At 38.7% G+C, this 26,598-nt stretch overlaps 3 protein-coding genes across 4 annotated transcripts; 1 reads left to right on the top strand and 2 right to left on the bottom strand.

Moving 5' to 3' along the window:
• Positions 1-863: 863 nt before the first annotated feature.
• Positions 864-7,429, bottom strand: LOC113052195 (tumor necrosis factor ligand superfamily member 12-like). The gene is made up of 6 exons (XM_026216573.1): positions 6,662-7,429; positions 4,784-4,865; positions 3,285-3,332; positions 3,166-3,189; positions 2,951-3,078; positions 864-2,162 (listed from the first exon to the last, which is right to left on the bottom strand). The coding sequence occupies exons 1-6, from the start codon at positions 6,875-6,877 to the stop codon at positions 1,908-1,910; spliced, it is 753 nt and encodes a 250-aa protein (XP_026072358.1). The 5' UTR covers positions 6,878-7,429; the 3' UTR covers positions 864-1,907.
• Positions 7,430-8,334: 905 nt separating this feature from the next.
• LOC113052198 (diamine acetyltransferase 2-like) lies at positions 8,335-21,311 on the bottom strand. 2 transcript variants are annotated; one of them, XM_026216577.1, is made up of 7 exons: positions 21,236-21,311; positions 12,060-12,137; positions 11,140-11,191; positions 10,949-11,032; positions 9,898-9,999; positions 9,772-9,812; positions 8,335-9,623 (listed from the first exon to the last, which is right to left on the bottom strand). In XM_026216577.1, the coding sequence occupies exons 2-7, from the start codon at positions 12,120-12,122 to the stop codon at positions 9,450-9,452; spliced, it is 516 nt and encodes a 171-aa protein (XP_026072362.1). In that variant the 5' UTR covers positions 12,123-12,137; positions 21,236-21,311; the 3' UTR covers positions 8,335-9,449. The 2 variants fall into 2 exon arrangements, with proteins under 2 accessions (XP_026072362.1, XP_026072361.1); XM_026216576.1 differs by lacking the exon at positions 21,236-21,311 and adding an exon at positions 12,231-12,247.
• Positions 21,312-21,410: 99 nt separating this feature from the next.
• On the top strand, positions 21,411-26,397 carry LOC113052197 (uncharacterized). Its single transcript, XM_026216575.1, has 3 exons — positions 21,411-21,755; positions 23,827-24,522; positions 24,823-26,397. The coding sequence occupies exons 1-3, from the start codon at positions 21,713-21,715 to the stop codon at positions 24,906-24,908; spliced, it is 825 nt and encodes a 274-aa protein (XP_026072360.1). The 5' UTR covers positions 21,411-21,712; the 3' UTR covers positions 24,909-26,397.
• Positions 26,398-26,598: the final 201 nt, after the last annotated feature.

Consider the following 26,598-nt stretch of genomic DNA (forward strand, 5'->3'; position numbering starts at 1 on the left):
CAATTTCTCTTTTGATTTTCTTGTTATCAAGTACAGAATGTTGGGAGAGTTTTGTCGATTCATATGCAAACATTTGCAAAAAAGCGACACTTATAAGCCGGTTCTTTTTAACTCGCTTACTGAATTCACAACTGACTCCCTCACAGATCCACGAGTCCAGGAGCCATATATGGTGAAAAACTACACACAAAAAGAGCATTTCGGCACACTGAAGGGAACAGGTTAATAATCTTCTCGACTTTGGTTTAAATGAAACATGCCAGACAAATGCTCAAATGTCTTAATATTATGTCCTGTTTGTCTTTTGGCTTTAAAAACATACAGAGATTACGTTTCTTGATAACATCTCAGTGCCCATAAATGTGGGAACCCTTATATCTTCAACCTGATCAGATCTTAAAAAAAATATGCCCATCAAACAAAGAAACACTCTGTGTGTGTGTGTGTGTGTGTGTGTGTGTGTGTGTGTGTGTGTGTGTACGCTCTCTGTCACCTCAGATTCACACGTTTACTCAGAATCTGACTGTACTTCATCTAGACCCTGTCAGGTTTATCTTGGATGTTTTAAAAGCAGAAACGGTGCTGCTGGCCAAATGTGGATTTTATGCGAGGAGTGAACCCAAACAGATGAAGAAGAAAAAACTGAGTAGACAGAGGGGAAGGAATGGGGCTAGAGATCAGGGGGGAATAAGCACATGTTTTTCCTCAAAGTTTTTTCAACTATTTGCTGCAGATTCAGATACAGGAAGTGAGAGTCCAGAAGCAAGTGGAAATGAGAAGGTTTGCAGGGGTCCACATGAGGGTTCAGGAAATACAAAGAGGAAGCCGCCTGTGTTATTGGGAAACCCATTTGGGGCAAAGTGCACGGTTGTAATTTCCATTTCAGATTTAATTGACAGTATTGACAAGATTTGCGAAAGGCTTCAGGAGCTCTAGGTCAGGTAGACATTGACAGATTGGAGTCACCAGTGGTTTCATACATTTCTAACTAGTGAGATTAAATGAAATTACTATGGTGTAAAATTCTGTTACTTAACCTTTCAAAAAAAACATGAAATTGCACGTTAGATAAAAATAAAAGGCATACTGTGACTTTTTAAGAAGAAGGTGTGCCATCCATGCCATCAACCTTCATGCCATATGTACACAGTCCACTTTCAGTAACACAGTACAGTACACAAGATACATCATCTGCTTTAATAAGTCACTGCCTTTTCATCGATAAATATTCATATATGTTTCATATGTCACAGTGACAGTGTGTTTGGAAACTGACACGTCAGGCAACAACAAAAGTAATGTTTCCTGTATTATCTGATGCATATTTAGTCACTGAGTTTTCATAACGACCAACCAAAACCTTCATTTTTCTGCTCTAAAACCCATCCAGTGGTAAGGCAGTTGAGGAACTAGGGCAACTCTGTTTTGGTCCAGCCAAGTAACCAGTGGTGAAACCTCTCATGCTTGTAGTGGCCTGCAATGCTGCTGAAAATTCATCGTCCTTCTGGTCAAACTGGTTATGCCAGTATATAAGCCAACCACGCTGCTGGAGCAGTGTCTCTGGTATGCTGTAATTAAATGCTATATTTATATAGTAGAAATTGTGCTGGTTTGCGTTTAATAAGGCATTTGAGGCCAAACCGACAGAGTACCAAATGATTCTCCATAAATTGGTCCAGCAAGGCAAGTTGTGCAGACATTAACATCCAGATGACATCGTCATGGAAGGGCACTTGAGTTCATAAAGAGGTCATCCGTGACCATTACAGTCTAAATTTCCTCTTTTAAGGCAACGCCAGGTTTAAAGAGACAGGTTTAGGTTAGGTGCTTTCAGGCCAGTGATCTGTGGAAAACTATAAATCTATTTTGTTCATACAGCTGAGGTGTCTGGAAAACTGTCCGTGCCGCTAGTTAACTTTGAAGAGGCCAAAGTAGTGTTTGCCTGACATCTGCAGACTGAAGGAAGCTCCGGTGACCGCCTTCAGCTCGGCGCCCTTGTTAAGGCGTAGGAGGCCAGAGACCTGGCAAGGCTTTAGGAAGTGAAACTTGTGGGAGCCAGACGCTGGTGTGGTTCCGTACCCTTCGATGCACTGGAGCAAAGGGCCTTTAGGAACAGACACCTCGAGCTTCACGTACTGACTCTGGTTCTCGTTGAAGTGTACCTGGTGGTGGAAATGCAGAAATGGGAATGTTATGATGAGACACCAATTCAGAGCAGGAGACATAGCAAAAGGCTTTCAATGGGGAGCAGAATAAATGTTATGACTTTTGATTTGATTTAACAGAAACTACAGAATAGGGCTTTTCACACTTAAAATTGTTAACGGGTAAATGGAATCTTGTTTCACGTTTCACACTGCTCATACTTTACCTGGGGTTAATAGTTAATCCTGGGTATTCTGTACTAAACCCTTGGTTAATGTTCTTATTTGCATATTTGCAGTGTCGGTGGCATTGATTGGATGAATGCAGCATATTCATCTAATCACATGAAGGGTCTAGCACTGCTCATCCTCATATACTGCAGACTATACTATCAAGTTTTTCCTGAAAGGATATTTTGAACTATAAAGGAAACAATATTAACAGTCTCTTCGTTGCTCCAAGTTACATGTTTTCTGTCACCATTTTTCCATGGTTTATCCAGGGAAGGGTTTCATAACCCCAGGTCTATTTATCTTCATCCTCTGTACAAAATAGATATAAACTTTCAAATATGAAATAGAGAAAATAGTAATTTTTGTTTATTAAATAGTTAAATTGAATTTCTTGGAATTTCAATTCATTTGAATTCTACTACCTTATAATTCAAATGGCAATTCTGCATCCCGTTTGCGGTCTCAATTATTAAGTATTATGTTTATTATGACCAAAAGGGCACTGCAATTTTGATATACATATGTATATGGCAATGCACCTGGAAAGTATGCAGAAAACTTGTTTAACTCACTTGACAGTACAGGAAGTAGACGCCGCTGCGCTCCACTTTGAAGGTCCCAGTCGCTGGATTATAATCCACTGCTTTGCTCATATTCAGCTGCTCCTCAGTCCATCCTTTAATGACGCCCTCACTGCCCACTAGGACACACACATCATTAGAGAATATTCCATACGACACGTCCTGTTAGAGAACATTCCACATATATATTCTCCCAAATAACTCACCCTCTTGGAAGGAATCGCGGGTTACTGTTAAAAATGAGATATATATTAGTCCGGGTGGAAAAACAGCAGTTGGATTTTTCATTGTTCAAATAAAATGATTCGCAATACTGTTCACTTACTCTCAAAATGAGAGGCCACTTTTCGTCCGTTTCCTTTCCTCCCTCCCGCTTGCAAGATAAAGACAAAAGAAAGGCATGTTTTGGAAAAAGAGACACAACTCGGTGGGATGCAGATAAGAGTCATCCACGTGGAGCTCCTGCAACTTCCAGCATTAAACAGCTGTGCAGATGCAAACATCATGGATTAATCTAGAATCATTTATACACCAGCCGAAGTCCTGATTGTCAAAGCAGATGGGGAAATATTTCCTTTCAGCTCTGCTCTACACTTCTCCTAGCCTTTGTTTTCAGTAACAGCACTATGCATGGTATTTTTTATTTTTTTTGCTTTCACCGCACCAGCTGGTTCCAGTCAACAAAGAGGCAAAACTTTGAAAAAAATACTAAAAAATAAGGCATTGCAAGAAAAATGAGTCGTCGGCTCTTTCTTAACCTTTCTCATGCAGAAAATAATCTTCCTATGAAATTATACAGATTAACAGCTATGGCTGCTGTTCAACTAAATGCAGTAATTCAAACAAACCACCTTGAGAAATGTTTTTTTTTTTCCTTTGCCCCTCACCTCAGGGGAGCTGCCTGAACCCCCGCTAGTCTGTCAAAATGTGCATTGACTGATCACCTAAGTCTCAGACTTCAAAAGGAACTTACTTCACAGAAATGGTTAAAACGACTGTTATTCCTGGCTGACTGTTTTAACTTGAAGCCGTGACTGTCCCTAAGGGGCACTATTCTGGGCTAGGAAAACAACATATTTTGAGGAATGATTGTGGATAAGCATTTTGGCCCTGAAATCAGACAGCCGTCAGGTGTCAGCTGAAGACTTGCGGCTGCTTATTAGACTTCTGAAGGTCCATCTGTTTCTACACTAATGTTTATTTTGTTGATCTTTTTGGTCGTAGTTCAAAAATTCAAGGCAGAACTAAAGTAAGTCTATTGCTAATTAAAGCTATTTCAGTGGAAGGGGTCACTTGTTTTAGAATGCTGCTAAAACCGCTGTGCCCTTGCAGTCCTCATACCAATTGGTTTTTGCCTTGTGCGTGTCCATTGAGCTCAAACCTGTAATTTCTGCTGTCATTCAGCCTGCTGCCTACTGTTTCCTGTTGCAGCTTTTGGAAACACATGCCCAATGGTTTACCCAAGGTGCCTTGGTGTCCAAAATAGTTTGGCCTCTGTAAATATTGTGTGCAACGACCAAAGAACATCTTTCTGCAGCTGCAAAGGCTGCAGGTGATCCAAGGCTTTCTGACAGCTGCTGTCATGTGTCAGTTTTATGGCTATGCATTTAATAGTGTTTTATACATCCCCTGCATTTTTGTAATCTCTATGGTTTTATTCAATTTCCTTGAAAGAGTAATCTGTGATTGTTATAATGGATAGTCTGCGTCTGAATCTGTCACAACCGCAGATCATTTGTTCAGCGTTTACTAGTCAAGTGCTTTAAATGGATTTCAATAACTGGCTTCATGCCAGACATTATGACATATGATGTCCTTCAGTACCATCTCTGCGGAACCTCTGACTCTCCAGCAGGTCGCGTTTTTCCAGGATGAGCTGGAAGATGGCCTTGCGCTGCATATTCACCTGCAAGAGTGAGAGAAGAAAGAATAACATTTTTCATTGTGCTTAACAGCTTTTGCAGACAGATCTGGGAGACAGACTCAACCAGAGTTTGACTGGGCCAGGAATGGAACCTAAATATGTGTGTCAAGTACGAGCAGGTCACTGGGGAGAAACACTGCTGGCTTCTATTAACTGCCGTTTTGTGGCTAACCTGTGCAGTAGTCATAGCTTTTGAAATAATAAAACCCAAGCTGGAGGCGTTCCGGAGCGCACACACATACAGTCACCAGAAGACTGGCAAACAGGTCAACCACTTCCCCTAAATGAAATCCGGTAATGACACCTTGTAGGTTGCACCCCCCCCCCAACCTCACCCCACCCCACTCCCTTAATCCAATACATTCTGCAAATGCTTGTCTGTTAAAGGGAAACTTTAAGTGGAAAGAAAAAGCTGACAAACAATGTGACAGGCATGTGAATGCTTTGTCAGCAGTTTAACAAATGTCTGGCAACAGAAACCGCGGTTGTGTCTATAAATGAAGTAAGTACCTGTCCATCTGGACTTTCAGTCTGCTCCAAGCAAAGTGCATTTGGACCTACACTCAAAATGGCACACAAAAACTGTACTGTGCCAAAAAAAAAGTTAAAGTCATATGCAGAGTTAGTACCATATTGTTGTTGTTGTTTTGTGTGTGTATTTGTGTGGGTGAAATATGGGTGAACTCTTGTGAGATATTGATGGCAGAATATCACGTAAATGCCGCTGTTGCCAGACCATAACTGTATATTACCAAATAATTGTCTGTATTTTAATTCAGTAACACGTTTGTAATTCTGTAATAAGTAAACAAATGCTAAGACCGATTCTCAAGAGTTTTCGAATCACTAAAGAGAGCCGTCTCACTAAAGTCCGGTAGTGACGCTGTATAATTGATTCCTGTATAGTTGATTCCTTAAAAAGAACCGGATCATAAGAGTCATTTGTTCGGGAATCGTTCTACACGGGTCACTCTGAAAGGTTTGATTCCCTAGAAAGAACAGGCTCGTAAGACTCGTTCATTCTGGAATCGCACACTGGTCACGGTATGATTCGTATTCAGGAACAGTGTAGGGCGCTTGGATAGTTGCGCAGGAACTCTCTCAGATTCAGAACACATTAGTACTGCGTTCCGTCCACCCTGGCGGAAGAACGGGCGTTCGAGCGCACTTAGTTATAATAACAACAACATACTCATGATAAAGTTACCCATTTGTATCTGAGGGCAAGCTAAGACGCGAAATGGTAGCTTACGAGTTGCAAATCATTTAACCGTATTACACAAATGCTTCCACGAGACCCGATTCTTTAAAAGGCAAGGTCAATTGGCTTCGAAACGCCCTCGTGCCAAGTAGTCTAAGATTTCCAGTAAACTGCCCTAAACAAGGAGCAAAACTGGCAACAGAAGCATCACACTTGGCAGCGACTTTAGAAACTAAATAGGCCATAACTCAGCACCCCGCGCGCAAAGTCTGGAAGGATCATAAAAAAGCGTCCCGCAGACCCCCAGCGGTGCAGCAGCTGTATGTTTGTATAATCAAGTGCCTCGAAATTATATGATTACATTCTTCATGATATACCTCCCCCAAAAAAGGCTTGCAAATGGCTTTTATGCACATGACCTCAATAACCTTATGATTAAAAGAAAGAAAACGGCATAATTGCAAAAGCACTGCATGATTAACGAGAAGCGCTTTGACAAATGCGCTTGTGAATGCATGCATGCGTCTAACGTGCGCTTGAAAGACAAAAACCAGAACAAATGGGCCATCGCGTTTACCTGCTCTAAGCGCTCCTGCAGAGTTTGGAAAGACCTCGACAGGTCCCGCGTCTGTCGCATTGTCCACACTGTAAATATGGCACTGCACACAGCCAGGGACAGCGCGAGCACGGCCATGAGCGACCAGACCAAGCGCAGTGAGCGGATCCGTCTCCTCTGAAGAATTAACTGCATTGTTGCGCACACGGGTGGTTTACCGTTCTGGAGCTTCCACATCGATCATTCTGTCCATATTCCACGAGAACATCTCTGAGCCTCTCTGGTAGGTCCCATGCGCGAGAGCTTCTCCAGAGCGCAAATGCAGCTGTTGCAGCGCGGTCAACGCAAACCTGGTTGCAATCGTTGCGAGATTGACCCAACAAATCAGTCGCCGCTGGCAATGCTTTGGTATATGGAGAACTGTCTGTGTTTATTGCATAAACTGGCCCAGTTGGAACAGCAATATTCCTCTCATTCCTGTGCAGAGAGCTGACAGTAGCACAGCAACACTGTGGGTTTTGGATTTTACTCGCATCTTCCAGAGACCTGATTCTGTGGCATGAGTTCCTCGTGTTCTCTTTGACAAATAGATCTCGGTCTAGTCCACAAGAGGTGTCATTTCAAAGCACTTCTGCGTCCATGTGCTCAAGTATGCACTGCAGGGAAGTGAGTCCTGCACAGTGCACAGCAGTGGAAAACAGATTTCCTTCACCCCCCACCCCACCCCCTCGTGCGGTGCCAAGTATTCTTATTCTGCAGCGAAATACTATTTAGCTCAGTCCTGCCTCAAATCAACAAGTGCGCTTGTCCGCTTGTCTGTTTTTAGAGGGCTGGCTGAGTTCCCTAAAGTTTTACAAAGTGTGACCATGGATTAATGGAGTGAAGAGGGCTTAATAAATTGTCAACACAATGCATTCTAAGATAAACAAATATATATATACTATAAACTTTATGCGTGTTATTTCTCTAGCAGGGAATATTAAAATATATACCTGTATCATCTTCGAATTACATGTACATTGTTTGCTTTTGTCTTTTAATCCTAAATATATATTTTTGTAAATCTTGAAAAAAAAATTTTTGTTTGTGTGTCTCTTCTATGATACCCCTAATGACAAACAGCTCAGTTGAATCATTGCTTAATTGTTTCCTAACATAAATGTCAATATTTTGAAGATGTGTCTAGATCTGCTCTCCCTGTTGTTCCCTTCCAAAAGTCCCAAACAACAGGCTGCTTTCCTGGCAGTTAGTTTGATTACTATGAGTCAGAAAATGAGCTTGGGTTTGATTCACAGTTTTTTTTTATTTTTTTTACTTGAGTTAATTTGCTACGAAACGTAGCATACGCACGTCACACTTGTCTCGGTTGTTTCTGTCACTGAAGCACTACGTGAAAGCCTCAGTGTAGTGCGCTGGAAAAAGTCCTAATTATGGTTTCCCGTGAATCGCTTCTGCGGGTGACCACTTGGTGTCGCTGTTGACTAAGGTGTGCTGAACACTGCAACATGTTGGCGTTTCAGTAGCTTAGAAATGTAGATCTGAGGCCAAATGTGAATCCTGCTTCCAGCTACGACTTATCTTATGGTCATTGATTCAGAAGTGGCATTTACTATGTTTATTTTATGATTACTTTGTTCAAAACTTAACTAAATTACACTGTTATAAAAGCTTTATGTCAAATAAAAACACATGTAGCAAAACCATGGGCAAATGTGCTTTAATCAATGGCCAATAGAACAGACTGTACAGTACATTGGATACAGCAGCTTGTAACAATATAACGTTGCCATCATCTTCACAATGAGGCTACACAGAGCTTCTCTTAAGTGCTACTACATTTTTTTTTTTACCAAATGAGGTACTTATGGGATGTATGTTGTTCACAATTATTATGTATTCAGTAACAGCACAAGACTTTTTTGTCAATGACCTTTTGGCAATTCAGATAAAATATCTGGTTGCTAAAAATTGTACACAAATAATCCACAATGCAAAATGCCCAAAATATCATGTACAAGGCAAAGTAAACAATTTAGAAAAGCTAAATCCAATCATGGTTTCACTCACCAATAGTATATAGGATTTAGCTTATAAACATCTGTAGTGCATTTTTCGCAGTGAGCTTATTCTCTCTTATGGCTGGTAACAGTTACCAAAAGTTAGTCGAGGAAAGTATGTGGCTCAGACACATCTTCATCTTCCAGAATCGAGGAAGTCTCTTGTGTACCAGTCAGTTCTTTATACATTACAACATAGTTTTAAGAACATTACTTGTGCATAATTTCAGATAAAACTGATTTGTGAGTGAGACCAAGTAGATGTTCAAACAGATTTTCAAATGTAAAAATAAAATGACACGTAACAAAAAATAAAATGGCTTTTTAAACAGAACTGTTCTAAATTCTAAATACAAATGATGGTTCAGCACTAACTGTAACAATTTCACTTCCACTCTTTCCACTAGTAGGAAAATGATTATGTCATAATATGCCCAAAATATATGCGATTCACAGTGCACTTATGAATCTTTGGTTAGGTCAGACTTCACAATTTAATTACGTAGAATGAATCAAATGTACTTTCTGAGACAACATAACTAAGCAACATTTTCTGTCTGTTGTTATCATTAATATTGCACACCAATATCGTCTCATAAGGTTGCGTTTCTTTTAGAAAATGTATTGAGCATGGTTACTTGTTCAGTTTTTCCATTTAACTGTCAGTTTACTGTCTTCCTGTGTTTATCAAACAACTTGTTACTTGTGGCTCTGGTTCAGGGTTTGACAGGGAAATCTATGTGCTTCAAAATTTAAAGGTCCCCCTGGGCCAAGTGTTCAAGGGCAACGCCTTCACAGCGCATGCAGTGATAGCCGAGGTCAGAGGTCACATCCCAGCAGCCCTGCTTTAGGTAGAAGTCAAGAGATGATTTGTTCCAGTCCAGTACAGTGAAATTCAGCTGGGTGCAACCAGCAGCCAGACCAAGCTGAGGGTGATCGTAATCACAAACATGTAAAATTATACACAATCAACAATAATCTAAATCACAATTTGTTAACAACAGATTCCTTGCTAATGTATTGTGAGTGTGTGCCATACACTGCCATTAACTAGTTTAAATAAACACCCCTCACCTGGGACACTTTGGACATCAGAGCCTTGCCAATGCCTTTCCCTGGAAATACTCCATTAATCAGTCAAAGGGCTTACAATTTATTTTCAATTCAAATAAACAAAAGCACTAAGTGTGGTTTCCTTACCTCTGAACTCTGGCATCACATACAGATCCTCCATGTACACCGCCCGACCTTTCCATGAACTGTATGTGTAGAAGTACAGAGCGTAACCAACCTTGGTATGACCTGTAAAGAGATATACATACATGAATCATCTCTGTCAGCTTAATGGCTAAAATAAAATGTTAAAATACCACTAATGTTAACACCAAGGTAAACACAAAACTCAAACATACTCTGAAAAAACAATATCAAGTTGTAAAGCATGCAGTTACCGCAATATTAGCACATCTGGCCAGACATTTAAAAGAATAGTTCAACAAAAAATTACATTTTACCCTCAGCCTATCCAAGATGTAGATGAGTTTGTTTCTTCATTGAAACAGATTTCATTTGCTCACCAAAGCAGTGAATGGGTGCCGTCAGAAAGAGAGTCCAAACAGCTGATAAAAACATTACAATAATTCACAAGTAATCCACACGACTCCAGTCCATTAGTTAATGTCCTCTATTCCTAATATTGCTTTCTCCAGAGAAAAAAAAACATCTAATCTGAATCAGGAGAGAAATATGCAGAAAACAAGCACTGTTTAAAAGCAAAAACTGTTCTAAATAAATATAGGGATGGACTTTTTCACTGGAAGAAGCATCACGGACTTGTATTCAGCTGGAAGCAACACTTTTGTTAAAACGGCTTAATGATTGATTCATTTCTTAAAAATATGCAGCTTTTCATTTTGTAAGACATTAAATTACGTATTGGAGACATGTTGATTACTTGTGGTTTGTTGTAATGTTTTTATGAATTGTTTAAATTCTAATTCAAACGGCACCCATTCACTGCAGAGGATCCATTGGTGAGTATGCAAACTAAGTAATGCTACATTTCTTCAAATCTGTTTTGGTTAAGAAACACACTCATCTACATCTTGGATGAGCTGAGGGTTTGTAGACTTTCATGTGTCCATGATTAGATAACAAATATATATCCTAGTGCAGGACATCACAGAAGATTGTGGTTTTAATAGGATTGTTAATCCAAGATGATCCAAGATGCCTATTTCTTTTTTCTCACCCTCTTTGGATTTAAGGTCCTCTGGCACTTCAGCAATGATTCCATGGAAAAAAGGGTTTTTAGAGAATCCATCCTGCTCCAGATCTACAGTAGAGAAGTAGGATTAGCATCAACTTCAAATTCTTACTGAAGCTATCCACAGTTTTATTAATTCCAAGCAAATGATTGTAAACTGTAACAATCAGGCCTACCTCTTTGTGTAATCTTGACCTGGTCAGAAACCTTCTCATACTCTGCCAGTTCCTGGTGTGAAGGATTTGACAACAGAAATAGTTTAACTCTATTGCTCAATTTTGCCTTGGCGACAAGCCAGTTTTCTTCACTTTGCAAGCACATGATGCATACATGATGACAAAAATATAGATTAAAGATAAAAGAATGACTAATAAGCCTATACAGTGTTTTTTCTTATCTTCTTTTTCTCATCAAGGCGGTAATTTAATCTTGAACTCATACTGCACCATGTGGAAGATGCACATTTTTGCTTGAGATAACCTTTCCTAGAAAAGCATTTTAAAGTCCTTTAAAATATTGAAGAAATTGCTTAAATGTGTTTGTTGCATAGCAGGAGGCATGGATGCAATTGAGGCAGGCACTATAGCAAATACTATATTTTATTACTAGATTTAAATTACCATCATTTTAAGTATATTTTGAATTCAATTATATTGTCTAAAGCTGTTTCTTTTTACTATTCTGACATCAGCAAGGTGTTTTTTTCTTCTTCCCTTTTCTGGCACACACCACAACTAACAAGGTTTTAGTAATTACGTCCATTTAATTAATGACGTGACAATGGTCTGCCGCAACAGTCGCGGCTGACAGGTGAAGGCTGCTGCACGTTTCCGAGCATCCCAAATACCCTCCACTAGACTCCATGAAAGAGTCAGATTACAGTGTGCCAAATGAATATGGCTTACTGTAACTCTGTCATCAACAACACTGATGCAATTGCGTGTGTTACACGTTAAAACAACAGCTGTGTTTGGAATATAATGAAAGACCGCGGATGCTGTCTGTGACGCAACAGATCTATGTTTCAATTTTTCATAAGATTCTAAAATCGTCATGAATGTACGCACGCATATGACACGAGGGCACGTCGACTCACCAGTATCATGCGCGAGATGTCCTTGCAGTCCTCGAGCGTGGCGGCCCGGATTATGAATCCCATCCTGTGTTCAATAGGCTAATAACAAACGGATCAAAACAAAGAAAAGTAAAATAAAATAAAAGAAATAATCAAGAGTGTTTGTCGACGTGGACTATGAAATGGACATACGGAAGTGATGAGTTCATGTGGCTCTGGCTCTCACGCGGCGCTTATAGAAAGTGCTAAAACAGCGCCATCTGCAGGTTCTGATGTGATAACACAGTCATCACTATTGGCCATTTATACAGTTATTGTAAAGAAACCTTTGTAAACCTTTGATTTGATTTTAAAACACTGGGTTGAAATGTGTTTAATGTTAGACGCTTAAATGTATCTTCATATATGCACGTTATCGTTTGACTGATTATTCCACAGAAACATACAGTGGGCTATAATCAACGGTTGAATCATGAGAGCTGTTTTAACAGTTACTTTCATTATTGCTAGTAACATTATGTTCATTGTGGTGTTTAATATTAATTTGTGCCAGTGGCATTCCCCACTCGGTAGAAATCTCTAAGAAATATATCTAAAACTTTCTACCAAGGGGGAATCTTTAACTTGTTTCATTTTTTATATTAAAGCTGAATAACCTCGAACAAACAAAACATGTTTTCATCTAGTAGCCTACAAGTATTCCAAGCCGAGGTTTATTAAGACAACAGACTGAAGATCTTGAAGTCTACATTAACTTAAAAGGATGGTTCACAAATCTGTCATCGTTTACTCAGCCTCAAGTTGTTCCAAACCAAGTTTCTTTCTTCCTGAGCAAAGCACAAAAGATGTTTTGAAGAAAAAGGAACATAGGAACATTCCAACCCGATATTGGAACATTCTTCATACAGTTGACGGTAACCATTGACTTCCATAGTATGGAGAAGAAGAAAAAAATACTATAGAAGTTAATGGCTACCATCAGCTGTATGAAGAATGTTCCAATATCCGGTTGGAATGTTCCTATGTTCCGATGACAGAAATTTCTGGGTGGTAAAAAAGTGCTGTTTCTTTCAAATGTAATTACTTTAAACTCGAAGGCCTTTTATTCTCAGGTTAAACTTATTCCCATAATAAATAAATAATAGCTACTATGTGGCTAAACAAGACTCCAAGAGTGTTTATGTAATGCTATAAACATATTTAGCCTAGGTCTATATCCAAAAGTGTTTATCTAGAATAACGCAGTTATAAAAATGTATCCTTTTTTTTCATTATTTAAATTCAGTCTGCATATGTAGCCCAGCTCATAATATGATCACTTTCCCTTGTCAGTGTGACATAAGCTCATTAAACGTAAGGCCTACATTAATCAGAGCCACACATTCCACCACAAAGGCGCTGTTTAACTCAGGGATGTGCACTGTATTTTCAAAGTTTGTATGTTGCTAAATAATAAATATAGATTCATGGGCTCAGGCAATAGTTAGACGGACAGGGCGGGGATGCTTTTATTTCAACAGTTATATTCAGATTTCGCTCTCAGAAACTGGCCTCGCGCCAATCAAAACAGGTCTAGTGCTGAAGTAACGGGCGCTGCTGACTGAACCGTTGTCTGAGAGGCTGACTAACGCATGCGAGTAGGAAAATGCAGCCGTTTCCCATCAGCTACGCATGATCCTGTGATGACGCACGTAAAAGGTCTAGCCGCATGCAGTGAAACTTCTGTCCATTTATTCGACGGGACGAGCGCGTGTGGGTTTCAGACGGAAACATCAAATTGCGTTCGATATCCTTGAGTAGGCTTAATGGACAGGTGAGGGCGAGAAAATCTTGAAAGACCATACGATAGCAACATCTTCAGACAAAATTGTCATGTGACACACATCAGCCACAAACAGCATATAGGCAAATTATTATTATAATTTTTTTTTTTCATTGAAACAGACGCATGAACTATATCATGAAATATCTTGATTCTCACCTTCATAGATTATTTTTAGATATATGCGATTGTCAAAGTAGCCTTATAATGTAATCTATTAACTATGCACAACCTGTCTGTTAACAGATATGGGTGTCATGCCATAACATATTTTTAATACGACTGACTTTATATTAAATATAAATTTAACATTGAAAGTTAATGTGATATAAAAACGTTTATAAATTAGGCTACTAATCTTTCATTGTAGGGAAAGAGAGCAAAGAACATTTAAAATGACCATATAAAGTTCAATAAATCTAAAACAATACCATTAAAATCACTGAAACTGTTAACACTCTGAAATCGATATCTTATTTATAGATTCGTACACACACTTTGCGAGAAAGAGGTATTCAATCAGCAAGCGAGTGAAGGAAGCACCAGCATTTTAGCGATGACTCATTGGAACACCACTGATTGGCCACTGCATTCACAAACTCAACAGAATCTTGTGCAATTGGTTATAATGCACAGTGCTGTAAAAATGCAACATTTCCACGCCCTGAAACGTGACGCTGAACGAAAACAAAATGTGACTGGTTGTGTAACATGTTGGTCAAACGGCCTCATGGGTGGGCCAATGAAGTCTGACATACAGGTGCTGGTCATATAATTAGGATTTATTTCACTAATTCCATTCAAAAAGTGAAACTTGTATATTATATTCATTCATTACACACAGACTGATATATTTATAATTTTTATTTCTTTTAATTTTGATGATTATATCTGACAACTAAGGAAAATCCCAAATTCAGTATCTCAGAAAATAAGAATATTGTGAAAAGGGAAGGAAAAGATGTGGTAGAAAAAAAAAAGTGTACAAGAAATAGGGATAACCACACCCTGGACAGGATTGTGAAAAGAAACCCATTCAAAAATGTGGGGGAGATTCACAAAGAGTGGACTGCAGCTGGAGTCAGTGCTTCAAGAACCACTACTCACAGACATATGCAAGACATGGGTTTCAGCTGTTGCATTCCCTGTATCAAGCCACTCTTAAACAACAGACAGCGTCAGAAGCATCTGAAGACAAAAAGGACTGGACTGCTGCTGAGTGGTCCAAAGTTATGTTCTCTGAAGAAAGTAAATTTTGCATTTCCTTTGGAAATCTGGAGGAAGATGCGATATGTCAGACCCAAGAATGCAGAAGAGCTGAAGGGCACTATCAGAGCAACCTGGGCTCTCATAACACCTGAGCAGTGCCACAGACTGATCGACTCCATGCCACGCTGCATTGCTGCAGTAATTCAGGCAAAAGGAGCCCCAACTTGTGTGTTGTACATGTTCATACTTTTCAGTTGGCCAAGATTTCTAAAAATCCTTTCTTTGTATTGGTCTTAAGTAATATTCTAATTTTCTGAGAAACTGAATTTAGGATTTTCCTTAGTTGTCAGTTATAATCATCAAAATTAAAAGAAATAAACATTTGAAATATATCCGGTCTGTGTGTAATGAATGAATATAATATACAAGTTTCACTTTTTGAATGGAATTAGTGAAATAATCAACTTTTTGATGATATTCTAATTATATGACCAGCACCTGTACATTCCAGACCTTCAGCCTTCAGTCTATGCAAGACTTAAACTAATTTGTTAACTGGCTGCTAGAGGCTGGCTGCAAAAGGGAGTCAATCCCAGAAAAAAAACATGTTTAGAGCCTGGTTCAAACAATTATTTTGGTTTATATAGTTAATTTCGCCCTTTTTTCAATGCCCTTCAGAAATCTACTGGTGACGTCACATACTGTACATTACCTCGGCATTTTCAGTCTATGGATTTAGTGCATTTTATTATTATAACACTATTATAACTCAATTGTAAACATTGGCATCATATTTTTTAAAACCACAAGTTTGTGGCTGTTTGTTTTGCAAGAACTACAATTGTCTGATTTCATCAACTCACAATCCTTGTCGGAGTTGTTGAACTTATTTCGGAACTAGTGTGAAAACTTGAGTGTAAAAATAAAGTAGTAGTCAAATGTGGAAAAAACAGCAGCTTCAAAATGTATTATGTAGGCATAATAAAAAAAAAAAAAAAAGGGAAATCTCTCTTCAAGTATTGTTAACCATAGACCTTTTATTTAATCTGAAATCCAAAACTGACATTTCAGACAGTTGGGATCGAACCCATGACTGGAAAATGTTAATTCTCTTCTGGGTTTTAGAGCCACAAACTAAACTGCTGTATTTGTGCCTGAAATGTCAAGGACATCACTGACGCAAAAGACAACCTGCGAGTGATCAACAGTTTTATGAAAATGTCGAATGTGGCAACATGAAAGGAGATAATGGAGTTTTTTCTTTACGCTACATGGTGCTCCAGTATAGACTCATTAGTACCATGATAGTGCCAAGAACCATTATATAACTGACATTAGCACTTCTAACTACAGCACTTAGAAAACTCATGCATTCATGGAAAAATAGCGCCCCTGACGTCACAGCTAGTAGCCTAAGACCTCTTTATACACACCTCATAAAGAACAGATGGAAGAACAGAGGCACAGTCACTCTGCACGTGGGATGCAAGAAACTTTAATGCAGAATTTAACTGATCCAAACATTAGTGAAAAAAATATGGATCTAGATGTTTTTAACAGTCAGTGTTAAACAGTGTAAAGTACACTAAATTAAAATGTAAACAGTGCACACAAAACAACAGACTACACCCAAAATAACATCAGCTGAAGTTCCACTGATAGCCTATATAATGCAATCCTCTCTTGATCTTGTGCAGGGCAGGAAACAGTCTTCCTGTTTAGTCTATGACACGATGACATTCTTTTTCTGCTACTATAGTATCTTTTTTGGGGTGCTTTCATCCATTTAAATTGGACATGACGAAACTTCAGGCAACTGAATAAAGTTTATAATGTAGATATACCTTTAAAAAAAAGCTGAAGATATTGTGATCATAGTCAAAATCGAAAAGCAACATTCTTAAATGAAAGCATTTAGAAGTTTAGCACAGTCTGCTCTGATTTGCCTAGAGAACATTTATGCAAAATCACTAATACAGTTGAATCACTTATTTTTTTGTCAAATAAGTCAAATGAATCATCTTCTATCTAATAATCAATGGCTATTCATATATTTATATATAGATCAGATAAAAAAGGAAATGAGCTCATAATCTAGCTGATGCAACTGAGCCGCAAGAGAATTCAAGAGTGAGGAAAGGAAAAGAAAAAAGAACAAGAAACAATCTCTTATTCGGTGAACAAGGCTAACGTCCCTCTTTCCCATATTAGGAGAGGAACAACTGTTTGTCATCACAATGTATGCGAGTGAGCGAGGAGACAGACTGAGCAAACATTGCCCGTCAGCATCCAGACACAGTTAGGATTAGTCATGTGACATTCGATCTGTCCAAGCTGTGGCTTTTCGGCACAATAATTAATATTTTGTTAAACATGAACTGTTTCAGCCAGTGAGTGAGCCATTCAAAAATTTTGTTTTCCCCACCTAAACTACATCTCCTATTAAAAGCAGTATATAGGTAAAACCTTATTCTATCATGGACGGCTCTTGACCACACTACACTGACCTCCAGAAATGAACTGAAATAGCTGTTCTTCAGGGTGTGTTTGCAGCCAAAACAAACAAGTACATTTAGTTCATGTGTTATTTACACATCCAGACAAACGTGAGTAGAGGCACTCATGGACATAGAGTGTGCCCACACCTACTCATGCCAACAAGGAAGAACATTGAAGGATTTATTTTAGATAATGTGAGTGCTGTAGTGTTTTAGATTTGCTAGCTATGTATGTACAAGATCTTCTTATATAAAAAAAGAAAAAACTTGAGGCCCATTATTTGCCTGATTGTTTCACATGGTAATTTAAGTAGTTTCTTTTGATGGAGTGACCACATTTTAGCAGACTGACTAAAAATGATCCAAATTAATTGGTGCTGACATAAAAAAAAAGGGGCATTATTAGAAACGTGTAATTGAGGTACCAGTTGTAGGTTACATTTTAAAAAATTTAACAAATCATTCATCGGCAGGAAATTCTTGAAATTAATTTAACTTGTGACATTCTTTTTTTCAAAGCATGGGTAAAAAATAAGTAAAATGCATTAACTTCGAAACTATAAACACAACATATACAATCATATATCTTAAAAAGATAAACAGGAAGCTTATGCCTAGAAAATAGTTTCTGCACATGTTACTGCACGTTAAGTGTTGCTCAGGTAAATCTAGCATGGTATTTGCCTTGTTTGGTTATAAACAGACTGTTTATGTCTATTCTAAAACATTAGAAGAATACTACATCATACTTCAATAGGGTTAATAGAAGCTCATCTAATTAAGCATTAGGCCTATATTAGACAATTAGATTGATGTTGCGTTAATGATAAAAATCCATGCCTGCAGGTTACTGTAAGTATGTGAACTCCAAACATGACACGGGACATGCTGTGTAAATTTTCACAAGTAATCAAATAATGCTGTTGATGGCTTGCTCACCCGTTACTAAATTTAGCAGCAGTGCTTTGTCAGAGGTCACACAAATATTCCAGCACGCAGCTGTCTCTGAATCTGCTACAGCAGACAAAGTCCAGCACTAATAAATGTCTTATTGTTCCAAATTAAAAGAGAAATATATTTGTGTTACAGCAACTCTTCTGTACTTCCATAATGGCTCTCAGTCTTCTCGTACTATTTTACCCTTTGAAGAAGTAAAGGGATTTAGGAAAGTTCATTAAACAGACAACAATTATGTTTTATCTTTTTAAAATGTAGAATTTGGAGTTTCTCTAAATTGGAAACTACTTGTGGGAAATAATATACATCTCTCACTGTACATTTGAATCATATTTGTTATTGTAATTACTTGTTATTGACCTCATTATGATTAAGCATCATTACATAGCATTAGAAGAATGTATTTGTGCATGTTAATAGATGTTCACAGTTTCACACAGACGGTCATGTAAAGCAAGTTAAACAACTTAAACTCATGCATAGCAAGCTGAAATGTCTTCGCACCCTCAGGCAACATCGGTCAGGTTGCTCCAAGGGAATCGTTCTGATAATATGTGGCGCTTTGGATCAAAAATCTGCTTAAATGGCTACTTACTTACTAGAGAGATGAAAAAATACAAACAGTTACGTCAATCACATTTTGGTCAATTAAAATGTCTCCTATTTAGAGATGTAATTTTTGAGATTTTCTTGTTTTTGTTGGAAAGTTTTGGTTCAGGCCTGTGAGATGAGATATGGAGGCTTTCAGAGAGAAGTGGGTGGTTACTCTGATTACTAAGATGTTGAGTTTAAAAAAGCATGCAGAAAACACTTTTTATGCTTTGCTTCCATGAAGTTCTCAGGCTCCACAAATAGCAACCCCCGCCCTTAAAAACAACAAACCTTAATGGACATTAGATTAAGAACAGAATTATCACCAAAAAGATCACACATCCAGAAATGGCTAGATTTATTTTTATTTTTATACAGCATTTGGTATTAAACCTTGCTTGCTTACTGCCATACTGGCAACAAAAAAATAAAAAAAATAAGTGGTTTACGTCAAATGCTTTACCTGTGACAATTGTTCAGTTATTCTTGTTTTGGCACTGTGCAATGAACCTGGCACACTGTTTTTCATGTTGGGTTTACATAAAAAAGAAAGTGTGTTTGTACTGAATATATTGGACTCATTATGCATTTAGTTCTGTGTGTGTGTGTGTTTTGTTGGGGGGGTTGGGGGTTTTGGTTGGATTGCGTCACTGGCAGTTGTATAATAGCACTGCTGTGCTACCAGAGCAACTTTGGTGGGTGTGTCTCCCAAACCTCCCATTTTGATGATTACACAGGGGCACAGTGTTCCTTTCTCAGTACTCAACACTTGGCATGAATTGACTCGATTCACTTTCACCCTGTCTGAAAAACCAAGCAATCTAATTGAAATGCATCAAATGTTTCAATCATCAAAAAATATAAAAAAGACATCTCAAATTCTGCCTTTGAGGACCCTAGTTTCAAAGAACCAAGGTTCACCACTTAGTTGAAGAGATTCCCAATTTTCACAAAACCACTCTAGTGGATATCATACTCACCATTGTGTACTGAAATACAAAGAAATAATGTGTGCAGCACAAAAATTATTTCATACAACATAACAATAAAAGTACAGTGTGCTGTGGCATTGAGGGAGTGAAACATAACTGTCAGTGCAGGAGAGCAACCAATAAATCAGTTACAGCCAGTTTACAAAATAGTGACTAGCAGTTTGAGGGGGCAGCAGTGAGAAGGCTTTGGTTGTAATGGAAAAGAAGAATTCACTAATTTCAGAAACAGTTGATCTCTTCAGCTCTGAGGTTAAGGGGATAGTTCAGCTTCAGTTGCTGGTACACATTGACTTGCATAGTGTTTTTTTTCCCCCCATCATACTATGGAAGACAATGGAGACCAGCAACTGAAGGTGAACTATCCCTTTAAATTATTTGATCTGGCACAATGGCAATAGATAGGATACCTTGTTAAATTCTCCAAGTGATGAATCACCTCAATATGGGAGTCAACAAGCAACTTTGCATTAATAACCCAGATTATTTACCATTACATTACTCACGCCACAAACTAATGCTATGAAGGTTGTTTGCTATGCATTGATGCTAATTTTCTAAATTAACCCATGTTAGTCACTCTCACAGTTGTGTCAGTTGTCTTTACCATCACATTTTGAGAAATCTTTTTCCAGTAGAAGTACATTAGAAAGAGTTACAACCTTATGGCCAACCATAATACTTCTAGTTTTTTTTTTTAAACATGTATATTAATTTTTTGTTGTTGTTGTTAATAATACATTTTATATAAGTTATAATGTTATACAAGTCTTACAAATTCTACTGTCTCTTTAAGGAAGGTGGAGGTCATAATGGTACTTAAACATTCCCCGATTTCCTCTACAGGTGTTAGCTCGTTTAATAAAGTGTCAAAATCTGAACTTGATTTTAAATAATAACTAAGCTACACACTTGTGATTTTTTTTCACATTAATTTATATTTTATATAGGTAGGCCTACTCACCTTGCATGTACGTGCAGGTAAGCACACACCAGACATTCTGAGCGTGCAAAAAACGACTAAATATAGTAACAAACAAATGCAGGTGTTTTGTTTCCATATCAGTCTTTGTATCTACAGCAAGCTCGTCATAATTCGATCCTATCTGTATCATGCATTTACATACTCACTTGCTTGACAACCAGTGGCGTTTACCGCCTTCCATGTGTTCAAAGATACATTGTCTTTGTCCCTGGTGAATCCTAGTTTGGGTACTTAGCTGACGCTCTCATGAGGGCTGAACTTTGCCCACACCCTCCTCATACACTGCCAGCACTCGTTAACTCCGTGTCCTCATCGTTGTCTCACATCACCCCGCGGACTCGGAGGCGTGCACACGGAGCTCAAATACAGCTCTACAGACGCGCGCACTTGACTCATTCGGTTTGTCGCAGCGTACAGTGAGGTAAGCAGAGCCGCGCTGCCCACGCCAAGGAGAACATGCGTTTTGTCTCGAACCATATCCACTCCCGACATTGAAACAGCGCGTTCGCCTTAGTGTATAGTGAAGCGCCACTACCGCTACAATTCCGATTTTGGTGAAAAAAGTTTTACGAGGTACAACGGCTTGGACATTTACTTTCCGTTTTGCTGTTTGCGGAGGACGCATGATTGACCTGTGCCGGACCAAAAGCGAAGATTGCATGAAAGGTGAGAGTATTTCAGTGATACAAATAATATTTATTTGTTCTGTTGTACCAGTTTAAGATTGTCTTCTAGCCTGACCCACTGAAAAGTGGCTACTGGTCTCAGCTTATGTCTTTTTAGCTGGGATATTTCATCATTGTATATTTGACTTTCTTGATGGACTGTAAACTAGTGATGGATGTCTGCTAGGCCCATTAGTCAACTGAACAAATAGCTACTATGCACAAAAAAGTGTTTATTTCATGTTAATATAATTTAAATGTACACTTAATAATTTTACATGACTGGAGTCCCAGTAAAACCAAGATGACATCAGTTACTTAAAAAAAAAAAAGCAGTATCAGTCAACCACTATGAGGTAATTGCACTGGTCTGTAATAATTTAACACTTGCAAAGTTGTGGAAGACCATATGAGGACCTCTGAGTAAAGTTAAAGATGGACTTTCACTTAAACCAATGTTTTTTCTTGTCTGTAGTATTAGTCTGCGAATATGAGATAATCATCAGAATTGCTTTACATTTTATGCCTACTGTATTTGAATGTTCTTATCGTGAGGATCTCTTTTTACAGCAAATGAGGCAACAAAACACATTAGACAAATCTTAGATTATTCAACTTTAAAAAAAAAAAAGAAGCTTTTTTTGACATAGTTCACAAAGCGCATTCTTGTTCAGATGTTCACAAAGGTATTCTAAAAGAAGGGTAATTTCCTTACAGATGTGCTTGTTTGAGTGTCTACTTGGTGCCTGTAGATCAGATCAGTCTAGGTTTTTTCTTGTTTGCATTTCTCACTCGACACACACGCTATTACACACCATTTTCTTTGGGACAAGAAATATTTTGAAGGTGGCGGGATGTCGTCTAAAGCTGTTTCCTGTAGAAAGTTTCTCCTACACAATAGTGATTGGAGCTAAAACGGTTGGAGGTCTGAGTCGAGACCAAAATCAGTAGCGTATGGGGAGGTGGAAATAATGGGCCAGAAAAAAAGGGTGAGCGGAAAAAATAAAATGCAGCACAATGTTATCGGCCACATGGCTGGCACTATGAGGGAATAAAAGTGAGCTGTTTTTGGGAACACGAGACAAAAGAAAAACCAGCCGCAAGTGTTACGTAACTTCATCAAGGCAGAACTATAGCACCCCTCTGTGCATTTAGACTTGGCATAATGAGGCCCTCAAGGGCATGTTAACACAGGTTTGTTAAAATACATGTTTGAAATGGGTGATGAAAAACATGTTTTAACACACTAAGTATATAATTAAGAGAAATGCTTGTTCTTAACTGCAAGAAGCAGGTTAAGAAAGGAATTTCTGGGATGGTCATATGTCAATGTAGATTGACATATGACGAGTTTCTTGATCAGTTGCAGGATGCATGATATTTTGGTACCATATTGATTTTCAGCTGATGTTAAATATTTATTTATAAGGATCCGTGCTGAATATTTGCTTGTGTGCACGCTCATTTTTGACAGAATTTTTATTTAAGTCAGTCCATCCCAACTTGGAACAAAATCTAACTTAAACATGAACAAAATCTTATAAATAAGATAAATCTTAATATAACTTGAAATGAAACATTGCTGAATTGAAGAGGAAAAGTACTTCTCGATGTCCCCACACACGTTTGTTATTGTCCTTTTTTCAGCAGTGTCTCGGATGACTCACAGACGACAGACGTTCTTCCACTCTTGCTACGCAAATGCGGCCTGTTTAATATTTGAAGCTCATGTGCTGAATGCAGGAGGAGACCGTGCACAAGTGTGCGTTAATGCTGGGCCGAAACGGATCCTATCCTAAGATCTTGGGTGTGGGTTTATTTGTAGCCGTTTTTCCATGAAGAGCTGACAGACAGCTGCAGTCGGATTGTAACTTAAGAACATAATGTTCTGGGTCATTTTGTTTAAACATTAAGGTAGTGTGTAGCTAAATATATATGAAGTGAAAAACATGGTTAGGAACACTAACACTTGGACCACACAAGTAAATGTCTCACTGGGGAAAAGAGCATGTTGTGATGAGATTTTCACCTCATGAGAATGACAGCATCTTTCTCTTCCTCCTTTGCTTTAGATCTCAAGGCTGTACTCGGCTGCGCCACACTGGGAGGCTTGCTGGATAAGCAGAAGCATCCCTGTGACTCCACAAAAGTGAAAAAACTCCAGCTTCTGTCTTCTACAACGATGGCCTTGGCCTCCTTCCATCTGATGCAAACTCTAAAAAACTCTCCAGCTGCTCTGCGTAAGCGATTCTGCCGCGACCGCACAGAGAGCCTGTCTCACGGTGATCCCCTCTTCAAGGTGCACTACCTTGGCACCAAGAAGATCTTCTCCCTGGATTTAGAGCAGGCGGAGGATGCAATCGATCGACTCCTGGATGGGGCCCCTGGGAAGCTTTCTAAAGATCACGCACTAGTAGTGCGACCCCGATACGTAGAAGTTAAAGAACTAAGCACTGGAAGACAGCTCACCAAGACCTACTTGCAGGATATCGCATACTGTGCCTCGCACACGGCTAGACCCAATGTGTTTCTGTATATCTGCAGGCAGCCCGGTCAGCAGCTACAATGCAGAGTGTTCTGGTGCAGTCGGGCAGAAAGGGCAAAGGACATGACTGCCTGCTTAGCAATGTCTTTTCAGAGAGCGCTCAACGACTGGCAGGGAGGATGTGCCACGTTACCGCAAGGGCAAGGAATCACTAAAGAGCCAGAGATTCCTGGAACACCCACTGCACCCAAAGGGTCAACATTGCCAGCTAGTTTGGGAAAAGGTGAGTTGAAACACAACAAAGTGGAAACGGATGAGTACAGTATTCCTATAGCTCAAACAGAAAGGTGCTAGCAATGCCAAAGTCATTGGGTTGATTCCCAGGGAATGCATGAACTGATAAAATGTGGACCTTGAATACAAGTCACTTTGGATAAAAGCATTTGGCAAATTATTTAATCTAATGTAAATGAGTGGTGATGAATGCAACCACTAGAATCTTTGATTATTTTACATTTCCTCCAATGCTCTGTTTTTCTATTTCAGTGTTGTAACTGTATGTGTTTTGGATTTTGTGTTGCAGTGCGTTGGAAGAAGAGGGGGTCGGTGTCCCGCAGTCCTCTCCGTGCCATTTCCAGAAGAGGTTCTGCAAGTGACAACTGGCACTGATGTTCCCCATCCCACCGTGAACTTTGACAACAGTCATTTTGGGATGCTTGGGAATTTCCAGTGTTGAATGTGAGGAAAAAGAACAACCACACCTACAGCTGATGGAATTTTTTTGCAACTCGGGTGCAGAGTCTGTATCTGAAGCGCCACCTCATTTGACTTTACCAAAGTGATAAAAACTTCTAGATTTCTAGAGATCATTGTTTGGTTTAGGAAATTGATTGGTTCAGTCACGCTGGTTTAAATTTCATCTCAGTTTGCTTAAGGACTATTAGACGATACCAAAACTGCTCATCTGAGCTGAACTGGTGTCTAGTTTTAAAGCCATGTATGCATCACAGAGTTGATTTTTCAACTCAGTCTGACGTGACTGATGAGCAGTGAGACAGTTTTTGTTTGTGTTAAAGGTGTCAGATGATGATCTGTGTGGAAAGTGGGTGGATGCATGATGGTAAACAGTACCAGGATCAGAACATCAAAGTAACTGCTTTGGAAAACTGTTTCTATCCCAAATGCACAAAAGGAAGCAATGCTCTTTTTCATATGGCCAAAACCTCCACACATTGTTACTGATGATTGAATTGATATTCATCTCTCAACGTGATCATTCATGCTGTATTATTTACTGCATATTTGTATACCAACTTGACAATCAGCACTGGTTGTAATTTAGCATTAGAAAAAGACAGAGGTACTGATTCTTGTTTCTGGTTGGTCTATAATAGCCATATCCATAGTTTGTAAAGCTTTGAACTTGAAGCATAGGTTCCAAACAGGTTAAGAGGAATGGAGTTAGTGATGTTGCTGTGTGCTCTTAAAATGAGAGTGTTTTCTCCAAGCACCTGCATTCCAGCAATTTTTTTTAGGCTTTTTTCCGTAACTGCAAGTTGTTTCACTACATCAGCCCATTTTTGTTTAAGAAGTCACTGTTTCCAGGCAACAGCTTAGGACATCAGAATGCTGATTGATTCAAAGGTATTCTTGCATTGAGCATCATGTCCTTGGAAAAAAAAGCATCTTTGCACTGCAGTTATGTGGAGTTATAAATCACATTTTTAAGTGGCCTAGTTGCATAAACCAAGTATTTGAAACCAGGACACCCAGCTTCACATGAATAGAACAATCAAGATTTCCTAGTAGAAAAGGTCCAGCACCATAAGTGGCTATTTGCTTCACACTGTTACATACGCTCACTAGAGAATTGCATTATATAACAGTACTATACAGTCAGTGCCTCGTGGTATAAAAAATTCTGCCTGATGTTGTGCCAATTACATCAAAGGATTTTTACCCATTTTATCCTTATGGATTTTATTTAAAGTCATATTAAACCGTATCTCGTACTACAATGACCTCAGATCTGTTCTTGGATCTGTTCTGTCTGCTTTATGAGGTGTTTAATGTTCTATGAATGTTCTTGTACTATTTTCATGTACGTATTTAAATATTATATGTATTTTATGGAATATTAAACTTTTTATACATGAAATGTCTGTGTCCTGTGTTCCATTAATTTATTAAACCCAAAGACATCAGTAACTTTTAAAAAGCCAGTTGTTACTTGAATTTCAGGACAGATTGGATCCTTAAAGAGGGAGCAATTTCTGTGTAAGTCATGGGGCGCAAATCTTTTAATACGAGGGATTAAAATGCTCCTGGTCTGATTTCATAACTTTTCAAAGACATGTAT

The sequence above is a fragment of the Carassius auratus genome, chromosome 32 (assembly GCF_003368295.1).
Source record: "Carassius auratus strain Wakin chromosome 32, ASM336829v1, whole genome shotgun sequence".
In the NCBI taxonomy this organism is placed as follows: domain Eukaryota; kingdom Metazoa; phylum Chordata; class Actinopteri; order Cypriniformes; family Cyprinidae; genus Carassius; species Carassius auratus.